Here is a 15276-nt window from a genome sequence, read left to right on the forward strand (position 1 = left end):
TCATACTTTTATATTCAATGTTTTTATCTTAGTGTAAACCTCATGAAGACCAAATTAGACCCAGAAGGACTGGGCATCATACTACTGGGTCCCTTTCTGCAAGAATTTTTCCCTGAGCAGGTAATCAATATAACTTCATTGCTGCAGAGCATTGTCTATTCTGTTTGGCTTTGAGATTCATTGAAAACTTCCATGAATATCACAAGAGTAAGTTTTAATAAGTGTTGCATTCATTCAACTCAGCTGATCAGCAGATAACTTCTGTATTCCACCACAAAAGGTAGACTTCTGTTTTCTATAACACGTCCGTGATTTTTTCACCTTTACACTGGAAGGAAACTCCATTGTTCTAAATTTAACTTCAGGAAATATATAATCATTTTGAGTGTGACATTGAATTGTTTCCATACTCAGAAAGTTCATCTGAGTTTGGTTTTTCTGAGAATAAATGACCATACTGGTTTTATCAATATTAAAAAAGTTGCTTGCAAATGCGAAAATGCTTGCAAACATTATTAAAACTATTTTTAATAGTTTAAAATAGTTTAATAATTTAAAACTATTTTTATGTACATTTCTTGATAATGTAAAATTTTTGACAGTTTAACAAAAAATTCATTATAGACTTAGATTTAGCATATGTGGAAATTAGGGTATTGGAAAATTATTTTCAAACTCTCAGTCTGTTGCATATATTCTTTAAGACTGCACCACTACTGAGAGGCAGGTGTTAACTTAGCACTGCTGTCCTCTTTCCCCTTTGCCTTGGATCACATTTTCCTGCTCTCACACTGCCTCCCTGCCACCAGGAGTCTCTTTAAACAGATTTGTGGTAAGCCAGAACAGGAAGCTGGTCTGGGTAAGAGCTTTATTTGCAGGTGTGTTCGGCTTGTTCCATGGCCATGCACATGCTTGTATTGGCAAAAAAGAGCAGGTTTACCTGGGGTAGAAGAATAGGCTGGTGGAAGAAGAAGGACTAAGAGGAGTACTTTTTAAAAGCTTTTTAGCTTAATGTGTCACTGAAACTATGTGGCTTAGTTTTTACTATCAAGGAAAAGTGAAACTGATGGGTTTAAGTCCCTTCAGCAAGATTCTTTTTGTTAGGATTGTGCAGCACTGGGTATAACATTCTGTACTATGAATCATTCTGGTCAGTCAGAAGACACTGGAAATGCACTGCCAAAGATGGTAGGGACTGAATATATCATATCATCCACAGGCTTTCATCATCTGGAGGAAAGAGAAGGAGGAGTTGGTGCTCATTTTCTCTGGCCTTTTAGAATTACATCCACATTGTATTTTTGCCAACTGTTTCTTCTTCCTTTCATTTGTTTATACAGAAGTGGAAATATATGTATAATTTAATATAATTTATTTCTTACAATTATATTACATGTGCAAATCTAGAAGACTCCACTGCTTCATTTTAGGCCCCAGATGCTTAGAATGAAGTTCAGAATGCCAAAGAACATCCTCCATAATTGGCTGTGCCTAAACTGTCCAGTACCATGGGCCATAGGGAGGTGGAGGAGAAAAGAGCCATTGTATGGGGCTGCTGCCTCTCGTGCCTGTCATAAGGGCATCATTGACTGGAGAGGGGAAGCTGGAGAACAAAGCACAATGCAATCATGGGCAGAGCCCTACCTTGGTGGAGGAGCTCTGCCTTCTGTTAAAGCTAGAGCCCCTGAGTCAATGCCTGTCAAGTGCTAATTCCGTGCTGCATGTGATTCCCCACCACTCTTTTTTTCCTGTCCTGTTAAACCTTCACTGGCTCCAGTGAAAAACATGGGAATTGTTACTGCCTTATGGGTGCTGTTTGAACAATCAGCATGTTTTGGACTGGAACCTGCCAGTATCCATTTTATCAATCTGTCTGTACTCTGTGCATCAGGTAGCAGTAGCCCTTACCCATACTGACACCTTGCTCAGAATTCTTTCTGAAAGTGAAATTCTGCTGAAATGATGATGAATATCTTTGAAAGTCTTTCTTTCAAATACTGTGAGGAAATAGCAGAATAGCAGATACCAGTGATGGTTCGATGTTAATATTTGAACATCTAGCTAGGGCTCAGGTGATGTTCCTTTGCTGAGAATATTCAAACCCCTATTCTTACTCTCCTAAAAAGTACTTAACTCCATCTCAAAAGCAGAAAGGTATCTCAGCTTTCCTTCTGAAAGCTGTTGGCTTAGAAAAAAGCTATTCAAAGCTATTCAGCCTGACTCCTTACTATTTAGGTATTTAGGGCAGTCACTGGAGAGGGGGATTCCTGAATTCCGTGCTAGCCTTTTTTTTTTTTGAAACAATAACTGCACAAAATTCTTAACTTCCATGGGACAGGAACTGTGAAACAGCATTTTTTTTCCCCTCTGAGTGAGCATAACTTCCTCAGGGAGATGAATGTGTCCTCTTTCCATCCCAGGAAGGCCTAATTTTATTTATCTCTGTGAAGCAATTTCTGTAAGCAGAGTTACCTTTTACCTTCCTTTTCACCACCCTCCCTCCACTGAATAGCCTGGATGGCTGTGAGGGACCCATAGAAAGATAGAGTTTGTGAACCATTCAAGAGTAGAAAAATGAATGATGGTTTTTGTCATCTGATGGATGTACTGAGATGATTTATTCTCATTCCAGCCTTTACTTCCATGTGCTCAAAAAAGGGATAAGCTTTTGTTTGGAGCCTGGTCGAGTAGGCATGAAAGAGCTGACATTACACCTGATTTATGTTTCCTGGTTCAGTGAATCCAAAGCTTTCAGTCCTCTTAGGACTACAGCATTTAAACACCTGGAATGGTAAAGATCACCAGAGCCAGTAGCTTTGCTGTTGGACCTTGGCAGAACCAGTGTCTTCAAGATTAGTGTAGTTAGACAGGCATGGGAGTATATGAGCTTTTTGGCTCTCAGATGGAGGGACAGGTATTGGATCTAGTCCTTAATAAAAAACTTTGTGGCGTCCAAACCATCATAAATAAACATGCATGTGACTACTGCATAAGGTGTCTGACATTAAAAATTAGGATGGCTTCTCCACAGTCAATGCTGAAGTTGTACTTCAGATTGTCCAGGTGAACACAGAAAATCATGGCTTGCTCTTGGGGGCATTACTCATTAATTTACTGAGAACTGTGTTTTTATTTCTGATAAGAAAGGTAAAATGAAGATTTTGTCACCTAAAAGAAATGTCACTTTTTAGCAGTTTTCTCAGGTGTTACTGGTAGAATGCATCTGTCTAGTTGTAAAGAGAAGAGAATCAAGGCACAATGGATGCCACATGAAATTAACTGTCTTCTTTCTATTAGGACTCCAGGGTTTCAGAGTCATTCACTGTTTACCATTACAATGGACTGAAGCAATCTAATTATAATGAAAAGGTAAGATTTACAATTAAGCTCTAATAAAGCAAAACTGAATATAGTTAAAGGCAAAATACTCTACCTTGAAGCAGACTTTTCAGACTTTTTACAAAGCTATTATTTTGATAATTTTCTTCCAAAATTGTATATTTGGAATTGGAAACTTCTTTGTGCTCCTAATCATATTTGAGCTACTATACTGGATTGCTTGGCCAGACCACATCTCTGAAACTCTGCATTTTGAAAAGAGCACTTCTCATCTGCTTGTCATAAGGGAGGGTCTGAACTGCAAGGGACAGTGGAGATGTAACACACACAAGGTGCAACTTCTAGAAGTAACTCTACATCTAAATTAGGTTTTTTAGAATTTTTTGTGAATTTTTTTAGTAGTACTTGCTTTCATCAAAAAATTAGTTTGTTTGGTTTTTTTTTAGCTTTTTACTGAGGAAACAAAGATGACCTGTTTCATTTTCAGTGTTCTTGAAAAAAAGGGGTATACTAGACACTATATGACTGCTTCTAAGTTCCTGAAGGAGAATTTAGAGTAAAAGATAGTAAGGTATTAAGAGACATAAAGAGCAAGAAAGACTTAAGTAAGATTTCTTCCAGAAAATATACCTACTCAGTCTTTGGAATAGCTTGTAATTAAGTCCTTAAAATTAGCCCTGTGAAATCTCCAGCGGTTCCATACCCCAAAATATAAGCAGAAGCAGAATCCTCAAAGATGAGGATTTTTTGATTTTGTACTTCTGTTTCATTAAAAAAAGAAGTATGTAAAACTTCACAGATATGATGTGTGTGGGATTCACATTCTCTGAACCTGAGAGAAGCAGTGAGAGAAGCAGAGAAAAGAATGATCAAAACAATTCTTATCTCATTCGCTCCTCTTGTTCACAAGTGGAATGCATTGTGGAAGATTGCTTACCTGAAGGGAATTGGTCATTGGATTCTGGTGGGAGTGTTTTGATTCACTGACCAATTGAATCCGTGTGTGTGTCAGGACTGTCAGCTGCAGGTGGGTGCTTGTGCAGATTCAGTTTAGCTGTAGTGTAATATAGTATAGAATAATACAGTATAATTAAGTAATTAGTTAGCCTTCTGATGTCCATGAAGTCCTCCTCATCATTTCTCCCGGACATCAGGCAAAAATATCACCGATAGATGTGTATCCTAACCAATCCTCTCCTGGCCTGGTGAAAATAATCACCTCATCTCCCAGTTCTTGAGCAGGCTGACAGAGTTGGGTTTGCTTTGCCAGGTCATGTATGTGGAAGGCACAGCAGTTGTGATGGGCTTTGAGGAGCCCATGCTGCAGACGGACGACACGCCGGTGAAGCGCTGCTTGCAGACCAAGTGGCCGTACATAGAGCTGCTCTGGAGCACGGACCGATCCCCTTCCCTGAACTGACCTGGCCAGGAACAACACCCACCTGGAGCTGACTGTGTGGAGTTAGACACTGGTATCACTGAGGAATTGTAAATAATGATTACAAACACTTTTTCAGTGTTAATTGGAATATTTAATTTTTTAATCAGATTGATTTCTATTATAATAGTTTGTCTTTTTTGGCCACTGTAGTACTGTTAATGTGAGTTATCCTAAAAAAAAAAAAGCCTACTTACAAAGTCTTACCATTATTTTGCCATCTCATGAAGATTTGAAACATTCTGATATTGCAGAATCTGCATATTAGATGTCAGATCTTTAAACATAAAACATATTCAGCTTTCTCAGAATCATATAGGCATGTTTTATTATTTAAATTATATTAGCTTACATTACAGTACCATAATGTGTGGACTAGACTGGCCTTTGCACTGGATATGTTTTAATGAGTTTAAATTTTCTGCAGTTTTTCCTAAAATCTAATTTTACCTGAAGAGCTTGCACAATGTGACATAAATAAGATACATTTTTAGGAATAAGTATAATTCTTAAATACTCTTTCTTGGCAGTTGTATATTACTGTGGCTTAGTTATTGGGCATGTTAAAAGTGAACAGAAAATCTGAGAAAAAAATAGATATATTAATATTTATTTGAATTTGTATAAAAGAAATGTAAAAACAGCAGAATTTCTTGTTCTATAATCTTTAAACTATTCAAAACTTACAATATTGCCAAATACCTCTTCTTAATTTGTCCAAACAGCAGTGTAAGCCAGCATTACTGTATGTGTTAAGTGCATGAGAACATCTGTTATTACATTATTATATTCCTTTATTTATTATCAACTTCTTAGCCCTAAAATAAAATCTTTTCCTTGAATCATATATTATTTAAAGTTTGGTTTACTTGGACTTGTTTGCTACTTCTCTGAGATGATGAAAAGGAACCACAGGTTTAGAAATGTCAGCTTTCAAGTTGAATGCATCTTGGGGGAGAAGAAGCCCACACCAAAAGGTAATTTCCTAACTTCTGGAATTACCATGATCATTCCTTATTGCAGACTGACAGAAGAGTATCTTAGTATTAAGAGAGTCTTTTTGTTAGATTTCTTTTTCTGAAAAAAAAAAATTGCTTTGCAGATAACAATGATTTGAAAAGATTCCTTAATTGGACTCGCTTTATTTAGAACACAAGTAGTCTGTCTTGCAGTGTGGGCTTGACATTAAAAACTTGTGCAACAGTGGTATTATTGCTGAAAAATATAGATAAGTAAGGAGAATCTACTTGTCAAGTATGGAATTTTATTTTTCAAAAAATGCTCAAGCTTGATAGGTACTTGTTTCAGCTGGTTTTACACATTTAAGATAAATGTCATTAGACTTTCACTGACACCTTGGAAGGGGAAAATTCAATTATCTTGCTTTTTCTCTTCAATTCTGCTGTCTGTCCTTGGCTTGTACTAGAGTATCTCACACCAGATTTTGCGCTGAATCATAGCTTCAATCTGTTAGAATATGCATCTTTTTTTCTAGCCCACTCTCATAAAATTGATGTTCTATCTCACTGAAAAAAGTTAGAAGCCCAGCTGATGTGAGATCTGTCTTTAAGCATTAGTCTGGATTAAAACTTCTGCTGTACTCTAGAGACGTTTAGCTGACGATGGTGTGATAAAAGAACCCTCATTCCTGTATCCTTTTTCCTTCATACTGCCTAGTTGTTAGAGGCCTGGATTCTGGTTTACTTCACTTATTTTTGGATACAGAGGCTAGCTAGCAGTGCTTTATGGCATTCAGGCAGCTCATCTGAAAGCCTCAGCCAAGTGAACCTCTCTGGCCTTTCTTTTGTGATGAGCACAATGGGAGAGATTCTGCCTTCATGGAAATTCACTTTTTGTCCCCTAAAAGAATATGGTTATTTAGATGGTAGACTTAAAACATGCAGGACATTAATGTTTGCTACATTTGGTTTGCTTTCACAGAAAAATATCTAGAAACTTATATAAAGGTTGTTCTGCTGTAAGTGCTGCCTATGTGTGTGTATATATTGCAGTTTGCAAATTGAGACCTAGTGACCTCAGTGAAATCAGAGCACTCTATGGGATTAAATGCATGCTGTAAGTAACTAGAGCAAATTGATAATGCTAACTGTAAGAAAGTGTGTGAGCTAAATATGCAAGTAAATGACATTTTGATTAATACTCTAGGGGGTTTTATGTATTGCAGAGTCATTCAATTTTAATTGCCAAGGAAAGGTCAGTATCTTCTGGGAAACACCTGCTATCCTAGCTGAAAACTTGGTGCAGTTAGTAGGATGTTGGATGGTTGGTCTGGAAAACTGGCCTTTCCTTCCCATGTCTCAAAACCCTTTGAGGCAGAAGATACATGTTGGTGTGGTTTTGCTCTAAATTAACTTTCATTAAAAAAGAGGTGGGGGAGAGAAAGGGGTCTCTACTGCTGGGTAAATGGTAAAAGAAATTATTCCCACTTCAGTGTAAACCGAGGTTCACAGGCAGGCAGCTCCAAATAAGTTATCTAAGTAAATAATGGAAAGACTATTTCCAGTGCTTCATATTGGCCCAGATGAGTTATATTTGAAGGCTGACAGCTACCAAATCCATATTTGCTTTGTTGAAGTCTGAACTGTTTAAAGGTAAGCAGCCAGTACAAACCCAAATGTAAATATCCTTATTAGAATCCACGAAAGGGCCCTTTGAAACAGTGAATCACTTAAGTGCATGCTGGGCATTTTGGTTTTTTGGGTGCTTTTGTTGAAGTTCTGTTCCTTCAGACAGTTAAAATTTATGCTTATCTGGTTCATGTATATGCTTTCTCTTCTCTCTTCAGTTCTTGTGTGGATGAGTTTAGGTTAAAGAAGCCCAAGATGGGTCTTGATGGAGCAGGCAAGCAGAAACAAGAACCTCCCTTAGTGCAACACACTAATTTGCTGTCCACCCAGATGAGTGTGTGCAGTCAGGCTGTGGACAGCTACTCTGGATTCTCCTGCTTGCAAGCAAGGCTGCTCAGCACAAAACATCCAGCATGTTCTGGAGAGCACCTGCAACTTCCCTGTGCTGCAGCTCTGCTGCTGGTGACAGCCAGAGGTGCAATGGGAAGGAACACTGCATCCCCAGCTTCCTCTGCAGCATCCTGTCCTTTGGGGTCTTTTGCTTTCACCAGCGTGGTAGATTGGCTCATTAGACTCCTTTTTGCATTGATTTTGTGAGGTTAATACCTATAACTAATGAAAAATCAGTACTTCCATGGGATCTCTTGAAAATAAACTGATTTTTATGTAGACTATATGCTTTGATTGATAGATTGATTTAATCTGTTTTGATTCAGATTGATTTAATCTGCTCAATCTAAAATTAGCTTCAACACTTTTCATGTACGAATTACTTCTGCTAAGATTTTTAACTCGAACAATGTTCACAAAGGTAAGGTTCAAAGAGGAATGCTGATCATCTTTTGTCAGCATGTCATCCTGGATTCAAACTCACTTTCTTTGTAATGCATGGTCACATCCTCATTTTATCCTCTTGCAACACAAAAATACTGTCTATGTAGTTGCTCCAACTACGGTTCAGGAGAAGGCTTCTGGCCTACAGAAACAAAACTAGGAAACAACTGAAAGGTAGGTTTTCCATGGGAATTGGACATTTCACTTCTGTAGTGCCATATTTTGAAAAGATTTCACAGTAAAATTATCACTTATTTTGATAAGATTTATGCTAAAAAGCCCATACAATTCTTTGAAGTACTTGTTCCTCTGCTAGCAAGTTCATTACTAAATAATAGCATAAATAACATTAAAACTGTGATAATGGAGCCTCCTACAAAATATTAATATTTAAGTTTTGCCTCAGCAAATCTTTCCATAGAAGATTAATCTGTTTTTAAGATTGGAAACACGATAATGACATACTAACACCACCAACTGCACATAGTATTAGCTGTAGAAATTCACACCATGAATCTTATATTTTTTTCATAAATTACTTAATCCCACTTATTCTGTAAGGTAGATAATGATTTTTAGACTCTTGGCTAAATGTTCTTATGAAAGCTCTCTGTCCTGGCTCCAGGTGTGGTTCTAGAGCCTATTCAGACTTTCTAGTTAGATATTCAAAGGAGTTAATGTATCAGACCACAGGTATGCTAAAGTGCAAGCTTCAGTCTACCAACAACTGGGGGAGCTGCTTACCACTTATGCAGTGCAGATCAGTGTGCACTCCAAACATTACTGAAGTCCAAGGAAAGCAAGATGTGAAATAAGCTTTGAGTGATCAGAACAGGTCCAGCTTGTTTAGGGAAACACTGAAAATTCTTAGAAATATAAATTGTTTATCTCTTTGAATTGATTTGGAATATCCTGCATGCATATGTCTCTACTTTATAGAGAGAAAAAAAAGGAAAAAGGTAAAGGGAGGGGGGGACTGCTGTAGGTTAACACTTTGGGGGTAAAAGGATCTTGAAAGAGAGTTCCTTCTTTTCATGCTGCCCTGCCTTTCTACAGGTTTTAGCACTGATAGCCATTTGAAGCACTTTTTCATTTTTTAAAATTTAGCTCAAAACAATCAGGTTAGGTGGCATGTGTTTCTAACTGAAAGGCAGGTACATGAGTACTGCCTGTGCCTTATGCCTCTTCAGCTTTATTTGTGTGAACACTCACCTATCTCCAACTGTGCTAATTACTGAATTTTAACTGTTTTGAATGGATCAGTGAAAGTGACTACAGCACCCGAATGTGCTGCCTTCTCACTTCTGAGTGCCAGTGCTCTGGACTGCAGGCTGAGCAGTTCAGCTCAGCCCCAGAAACGACATTTGTGACACTCAACCTTGGAACTGATTGCTATGCTAAAAAGGAGCATTAGCATCATCATCATTGTTTAGCATAAGGCAAGTTCTAAACACATTCAATTGCCTTAAAACTGCATGACTTTTAAGAGTAGGTGTTAATCCTAAAGTCATTTAGAAGTACCTCGCTTCTGAATTTATTACTGGTGCCCAGATCTGTAAGAGATACTTGTACAATGTAAAATAATACAATAGTGTCAATGGTGATGTTTCACTATTTAGCAAATAAATTTGGCATAAATACAAGGCAGGCACAATTAAGGGATATTACAAGCCTGTGGGGACAGCTAAGGGTCACACAGTTAATGCTGGAAATAAACACACAGTTCTATTTCTGTGAAAAGGAATTCAGTCTTATCTGAATAATCTTGCCATAAAGCACTTAAAATAAAACAAACACAAAAGGAACGTAACCAGAACCTCACAACAAAACAAACTGCTCTCAACTGCTTTCATAGGTAGATCGTGTTTATAAATGAGTTCTCTATTATTTTGATCTTTCTCTGATTTTGTTTGGATGCATCTGCGTTGTAAATGCTGAAAAACAATTATCTTTCCTTCTTGTTACTGAGCTGATTACATGGAAAATAAAATGTTTCTCCTTTTCTTCCTACCTTGCGTTGGCCAGAAAAAAAAAAACAAACCAATGCTGTTCCCTCAAGATGTGAATGTGATGCCACACAGCTTCATCGGGGAAGGGAGCATTTCAGGCAGCCAGGTCCTTCTATACATTCTTAATAAAACCAGTTAAAACTCTGCTGTGGAGCTTGCAGGGGCAGAATAGTTCAAGACAGGAGTTATACAGCCCCATCCTTTTTAATTACTTTTGCGGAGAAATTACAAGAGGAGCTTTTTAAAAGCACCGTTCCATTCTGTGCCACGTTCAATGGGTTATTCCTGTGGGCAACGCGGCGCGACACCTGCGCCTGCATGGAGCTGTGCTAAAGGCTCTGCTCGGAGCCAGTGCGAGGTGCCCCCTTCAGCTCATGAGAGCTCCGCGTAGCCAGGCAGTGACGGGGAAACCTGGAGAGCAACAGCGGAATCGCATCTTCGAACGCCTTCTGAACTCTGTGCCCGGCTCTACATCTTTCCCGTGGTTAGAAGGAGTTTTTTTCGTTGCTGGCGTGCTTTGGTTTCTATTTAATAACGGCCATGCCGAGCAACCAAACAACAATCTGAGGGAGGTTTACATTTTTTCAATGCACTTCAGTTTCCTAAAAGAGATTTTCGAGTATCTTCAGTTCAAACCCTTGAAAATTATGGAAGTCGAGAAAAATTCAACTCGAAACCACCAGCCCACACTCCGGCATCTCCCCCTGTGAACACGACCGCCCCAGGGCAGCCATCGGTAGCCGCTGGGCAGTCGCGGGGTGTCCAGCTAAGCCGGCGTTTGTCGCAGATTCCCGGCGGAATTCCCGGCGCTCTCTTTCCGCAGCCCCGCGGGCACCGCGCTGCGGGCAGCGCTGCCCCGCCGCCGGCCGCGCGCCGCCAGGGGGCGCCCGAGCGCGCGTCCCCCGGGGGGCGAGCGGGGCCGAGCCTCCCGCGCCGCCCCCCGCCCGCGCACGGCGGCAGCCGGACCGCACCTCGCCGCTCCTCCGCTCCGCACCTCTCCGCACCTCTCCGCACCCCACAGCACCGCACGGCCGACGCACCTCTCCGCCCCGCTCCGCTCCGCACGGCCGCCGCACAACTGCGCTCCGCTGTGCCAGCGGGAGCCGGCCGCGGAGGCGGCGAGGATGCTGCCCCTCAGCCGCGGGCGGCCCCGCCGCTGGCAGCACCCGCTGCTCCTCCTGTCAGCGCTGCTCTGGGCTCCGGCGCTGATGGCTTTCAACCTGGACGAGGAGAAGCTGACGGTGTACAGCGGGCCCCCGGGCAGCTACTTCGGGTACTCGGTGGACTTCTACATCCCCGACCCCAGCACGTGAGTGCCGCGCCGGGGCGGCGGGGCCGGGCCGCCCCCCGCCCGGGGAACGCTGTGGGAAGGCGGCGGGCGAACGGCGGCGTCGCGCCCGGGGGTGACAGCGCCCATCGCCCGCCTGTCCCGATGGCCCCGGTGACCTCCCGGTGTGTTTCGCAGGGTCAGTGTCCTGGTGGGAGCTCCCAAAGCCAACACCACGCAGCCGGACATCGTGGAAGGAGGAGCGGTGTATTACTGCGCCTGGCCCGCCGCCCGGTGCCGGCAGATCCCCTTCGACAACACCAGTGAGTGCGCGGCTGTCCCGCGGTGCTCTGCCCGGGACCCCCTCGGCTCCTCCGCCATCCCTGTACTTGGGCTTTGATCCGAGTATCTGCCCTCGGATAGAAATCCCGCTCCTGGGAGTCTGAGTGCATGTGCTCTTGCAGGGAAGGGTTTAATGGTCCCCAGAGAAATAACAGGATTGTGACCTCCAGGATCAGTAGTTCATCTTAATAACTCCTTTTTTTTTCTTCTTCTCCTTCTCAGCTGAAAGGTATTTGTGGCAGATTCCTGCTTTTGAAAATACTTTAGCATGCTCAGAAGGCAAAGCCCCAAAAGCCTTGTCTCACACTTCTCTGAACCACAGATATAACAGGATTTCTAGTGTTTGCTGTTATTTTCAACGAGGGGATTTCTGGCTGTTCAAATGGATGAAGTGCCTCATGTGGCATGCTTATTTAATTCTATTCAGAAAGCAAGAATTTTGTTTCAGAATACTGAAGCTAGATGCAAACCGATTTAGGCACAATGTGGATAGATTATATCCACTTCCAAAATCCCAAGACAGATGTTTCTTATTTAATTAGAGGGAACACAAGTTTTAAACAATTCAAGCTGTTTATGTTTTCTGTTGTCTCTTTATAGGTTTTGAAAATAATTTAAACCTAGTGTTTGCAGAGACTTTAAAACTGCTTCCTTTATTTAGGCAGACTTTGACAGTTTGACCATTAAGCGAAAGTTAATTATTCTTTAGGTTATATTTAATCTCAATATTTGTGGTTTATTGAAATGTGAAAGCAATACAATTCTTTTTCTTTGTTTGTTTGTTTTCGGATAGAAGTTAAATTAGAAGAGCTCACTTAACTGTAGCAAATAAGCAGTGCAGTTCTTTACTCCTCCCATCTCCAGCCACCCACATCTTATTACTGTGTTAGTGTCTAGGAATACTGATCAGGATGACTTTCCCATCATGCTGAGCATTCTTCAAAACAGAGTAAGTGGTAGTTCGTGTGTCCCTATATTGCTACTGGGGCAGGTAAAACTATGTACAGCATCTGGTTATATATGTAAATGGAAATACATATAGACAGTGTGCATACATTATTTTTATTGTGATATGTTCTGAGTATACATATTTAAAATAAAACCAGGAAACAGAGGAAATATTCATGTATTTCCCATCTTACAGTTAGACAGTTCATGTAACAAAAGTGAAATGTATTTTCTATACAAAATAATTTCAAGTTTGAAAAGAAAACTTACAGACCAAATGAAAAATCCATCGCATTTCTGAAGGGGAGTTTTGAAAAACTTATGAAAATCTAGTGATGAAACATAGAAGGACATCTGACTTTCCTGTGGGAAACTTGGGACAGCTCCATACTCTTCTCAGGGATGTCCTTTTGCAGATACTGTGTTTTGAATAAAGGCACAAACTGGGAGTAAGTATATCAGTAAGGCTTTGGACTGTATCACACAACTATTCCATTTGAAATCTCCACAGCGTGCTTCATTCCGTCTTCGCGAGCTGATTTTGTCCTCTAGATAGAATCTTGACTTGCAGACAGCTGAAGTTAAGCCAGAAGCAGCTGTGGTGTGGGCAGAGATGCACTGTCCTTGTGGCAGGGATGGCAGCACAGGCAGGTTTAGCAGTGCTGTCCCTGGCTCTTGAATTCCACTCCCAAGGGCAGTAAAGGTGTCATTTTGCACAATTCAGCAATGTCCTCTACACAAGGACCCCGGGAAGAAGGTTGGCATGGCTTGGACCACACCCTGTTCTTCACTGCCAGCAACTGAAAGTCCATCTCCAATATGCCTTACATGACTCCTTCTGCTGATTTCTGGATGTATATTACACATCACTTTTTTCTCTCCCAAACCCATTCTTTACAGAATCAAATTTATTGCCCCCAGCAGAGTAATTCCACAGGAGCTCTGTCCTAGGTGAAACTATTTCAAATAGTCTGTCACACAAAGTTTCTTTTGAAGCCTTTAACTGTGTTATACCTACTGGAACTTAGATAGTCCTTGGTAAATAGGTGGGGTGTTTTCAGTTCATGGCTCCTGTACAGACATCTTGTACTCATTATGCCTTCTACAACATCACTCAGAAATTTTGCTATTCCCATTTTTAATATTTATCCTAATAAACCAAGAGAAGTCAGTCTGGGTTGTCAAAGATCATACAAAAAGTTGATGATGATACTGGTAACTGACTTGGGAGCTTTTTCTTCTTCTTCCAGTGCCTTTACCACAAGATTATTCTTTCTTCCAAAACAGAAACACTCAAAAGTTGTCAGAAGACTAGAAGTTCAGTTGTAGCAGCTTTAATATTGAAGATTAATGTTTCTTGCCTTGTAGGAGATCTTTAAAAGTCTTGTAAAGCTTTGAGAATGTTTTCTGAAACAAAACAGAAGAACTACAGGGGCTGCTTCAGAGCTGAAAAATTTCATTTTGATGCATTTTTATGCAATGCTTCAATTTTTCAATACTTTCTTCTTGGCTCTAACTAATAATATCTCTTTCAGTTAGATTAGCTAAGCAAAGAACAGTAAAAAAGCCAAAACTACTGAATAATTTGGAGCATTCTTAATAAGGTTCAGAAGTATAAACTGAGTGGAACTGGAAGGAACTGGAAAGAAAGGCAGTGTTGAACCAACATGTGGATAAAGAATTTGATAAATCCCCATTTTTCAGCTTCAAAAATTCAATGGGGAGGACTTCTAAATTCTAAAAAAATTGTCAGAGTCAGGCAGACTCACATATACTATATCCAAAGTTCAATATGTGAAATTGCTTCAGGTCACAGAAACTAAAATTTTCACTGTTTAGTAAAAATTAAAGAGATTAACAAATCCAAGAGGTTGAAAGACAGTGGCTTAAATTCCATATGAGCATGAGGACTCATGTCTCCTACTTCTGAGGACTGGAGCTCAGCTGTGTTGCATTCAGTGCAAGTTATGTTTTGCCCTTGAGGAGGGAACATGCAGTGTGTGCACTTGGATGATGTTTGGACTTTTACTGCCACAAACAAGTATCTTAAGTGGACATGTAATTGGTAAGACTCATGTAACTGCACAGATTATTTCTGTTTCCACAAAAATAGTACAGCTCATTTCAAGTGAGATTCCTTTGTTTGCAAATGCTTTCATGTTATTTGTATTTACATTGTTACTATCTCGATCCTGCTAAATGAAAACAGTGAGGACACTGAGTAGTATTCTGTGATGGCTTTAAGTCAAGATTCTGGACATTTTCAGATATCATGGTGTGGAGTTACTTTGTACTAATTTATAGTTATCATGTATTTTACAGTTACTGAGGTGTTTGATAATTGGCTTGTAACTAAAAAGAAACAAAATCTCTCTCCACCAATATTTAAGCTTGTTAAGAGGCAATGAGAGGCTAACAAGTCAGGAAAAGGAAAGAAGAAAAAAGTAATCTGATGAATTTCTAAACTGTTTATTGCTTTAGACAGAGGGGGCATTTGTTCAAGAGGTGATA

General features: G+C 40.3%; 2 protein-coding genes across 2 annotated transcripts in view; both read left to right on the plus strand.

The window, feature by feature from the left end:
* The window catches only part of MINDY3 (MINDY lysine 48 deubiquitinase 3), a 46098-nt gene extending 40474 nt beyond the window's left edge, over nt 1-5624 (plus strand). Inside the window, exons 13-15 of the mRNA XM_054649726.2 lie at nt 33-120; nt 3298-3369; nt 4610-5624. Of these exons, the coding sequence (XP_054505701.1) occupies nt 33-120; nt 3298-3369; nt 4610-4759 (310 nt within the window). The 3' untranslated portion in view covers nt 4760-5624. The remainder of the gene's footprint in view (nt 1-32; nt 121-3297; nt 3370-4609) is intronic.
* A 5528-nt stretch (nt 5625-11152) lies between these two features.
* The window catches only part of ITGA8 (integrin subunit alpha 8), a 113372-nt gene continuing 109248 nt past the window's right edge, over nt 11153-15276 (plus strand). Inside the window, exons 1-2 of the mRNA XM_054638490.2 lie at nt 11153-11517; nt 11674-11798. Coding sequence (XP_054494465.2) covers nt 11333-11517; nt 11674-11798 — 310 coding nt within the window. The 5' untranslated portion in view covers nt 11153-11332. The remainder of the gene's footprint in view (nt 11518-11673; nt 11799-15276) is intronic.

Source organism: Agelaius phoeniceus, chromosome 1 (assembly GCF_051311805.1).
Source record: "Agelaius phoeniceus isolate bAgePho1 chromosome 1, bAgePho1.hap1, whole genome shotgun sequence".
NCBI classification, from domain to species: Eukaryota; Metazoa; Chordata; class Aves; order Passeriformes; family Icteridae; genus Agelaius; species Agelaius phoeniceus.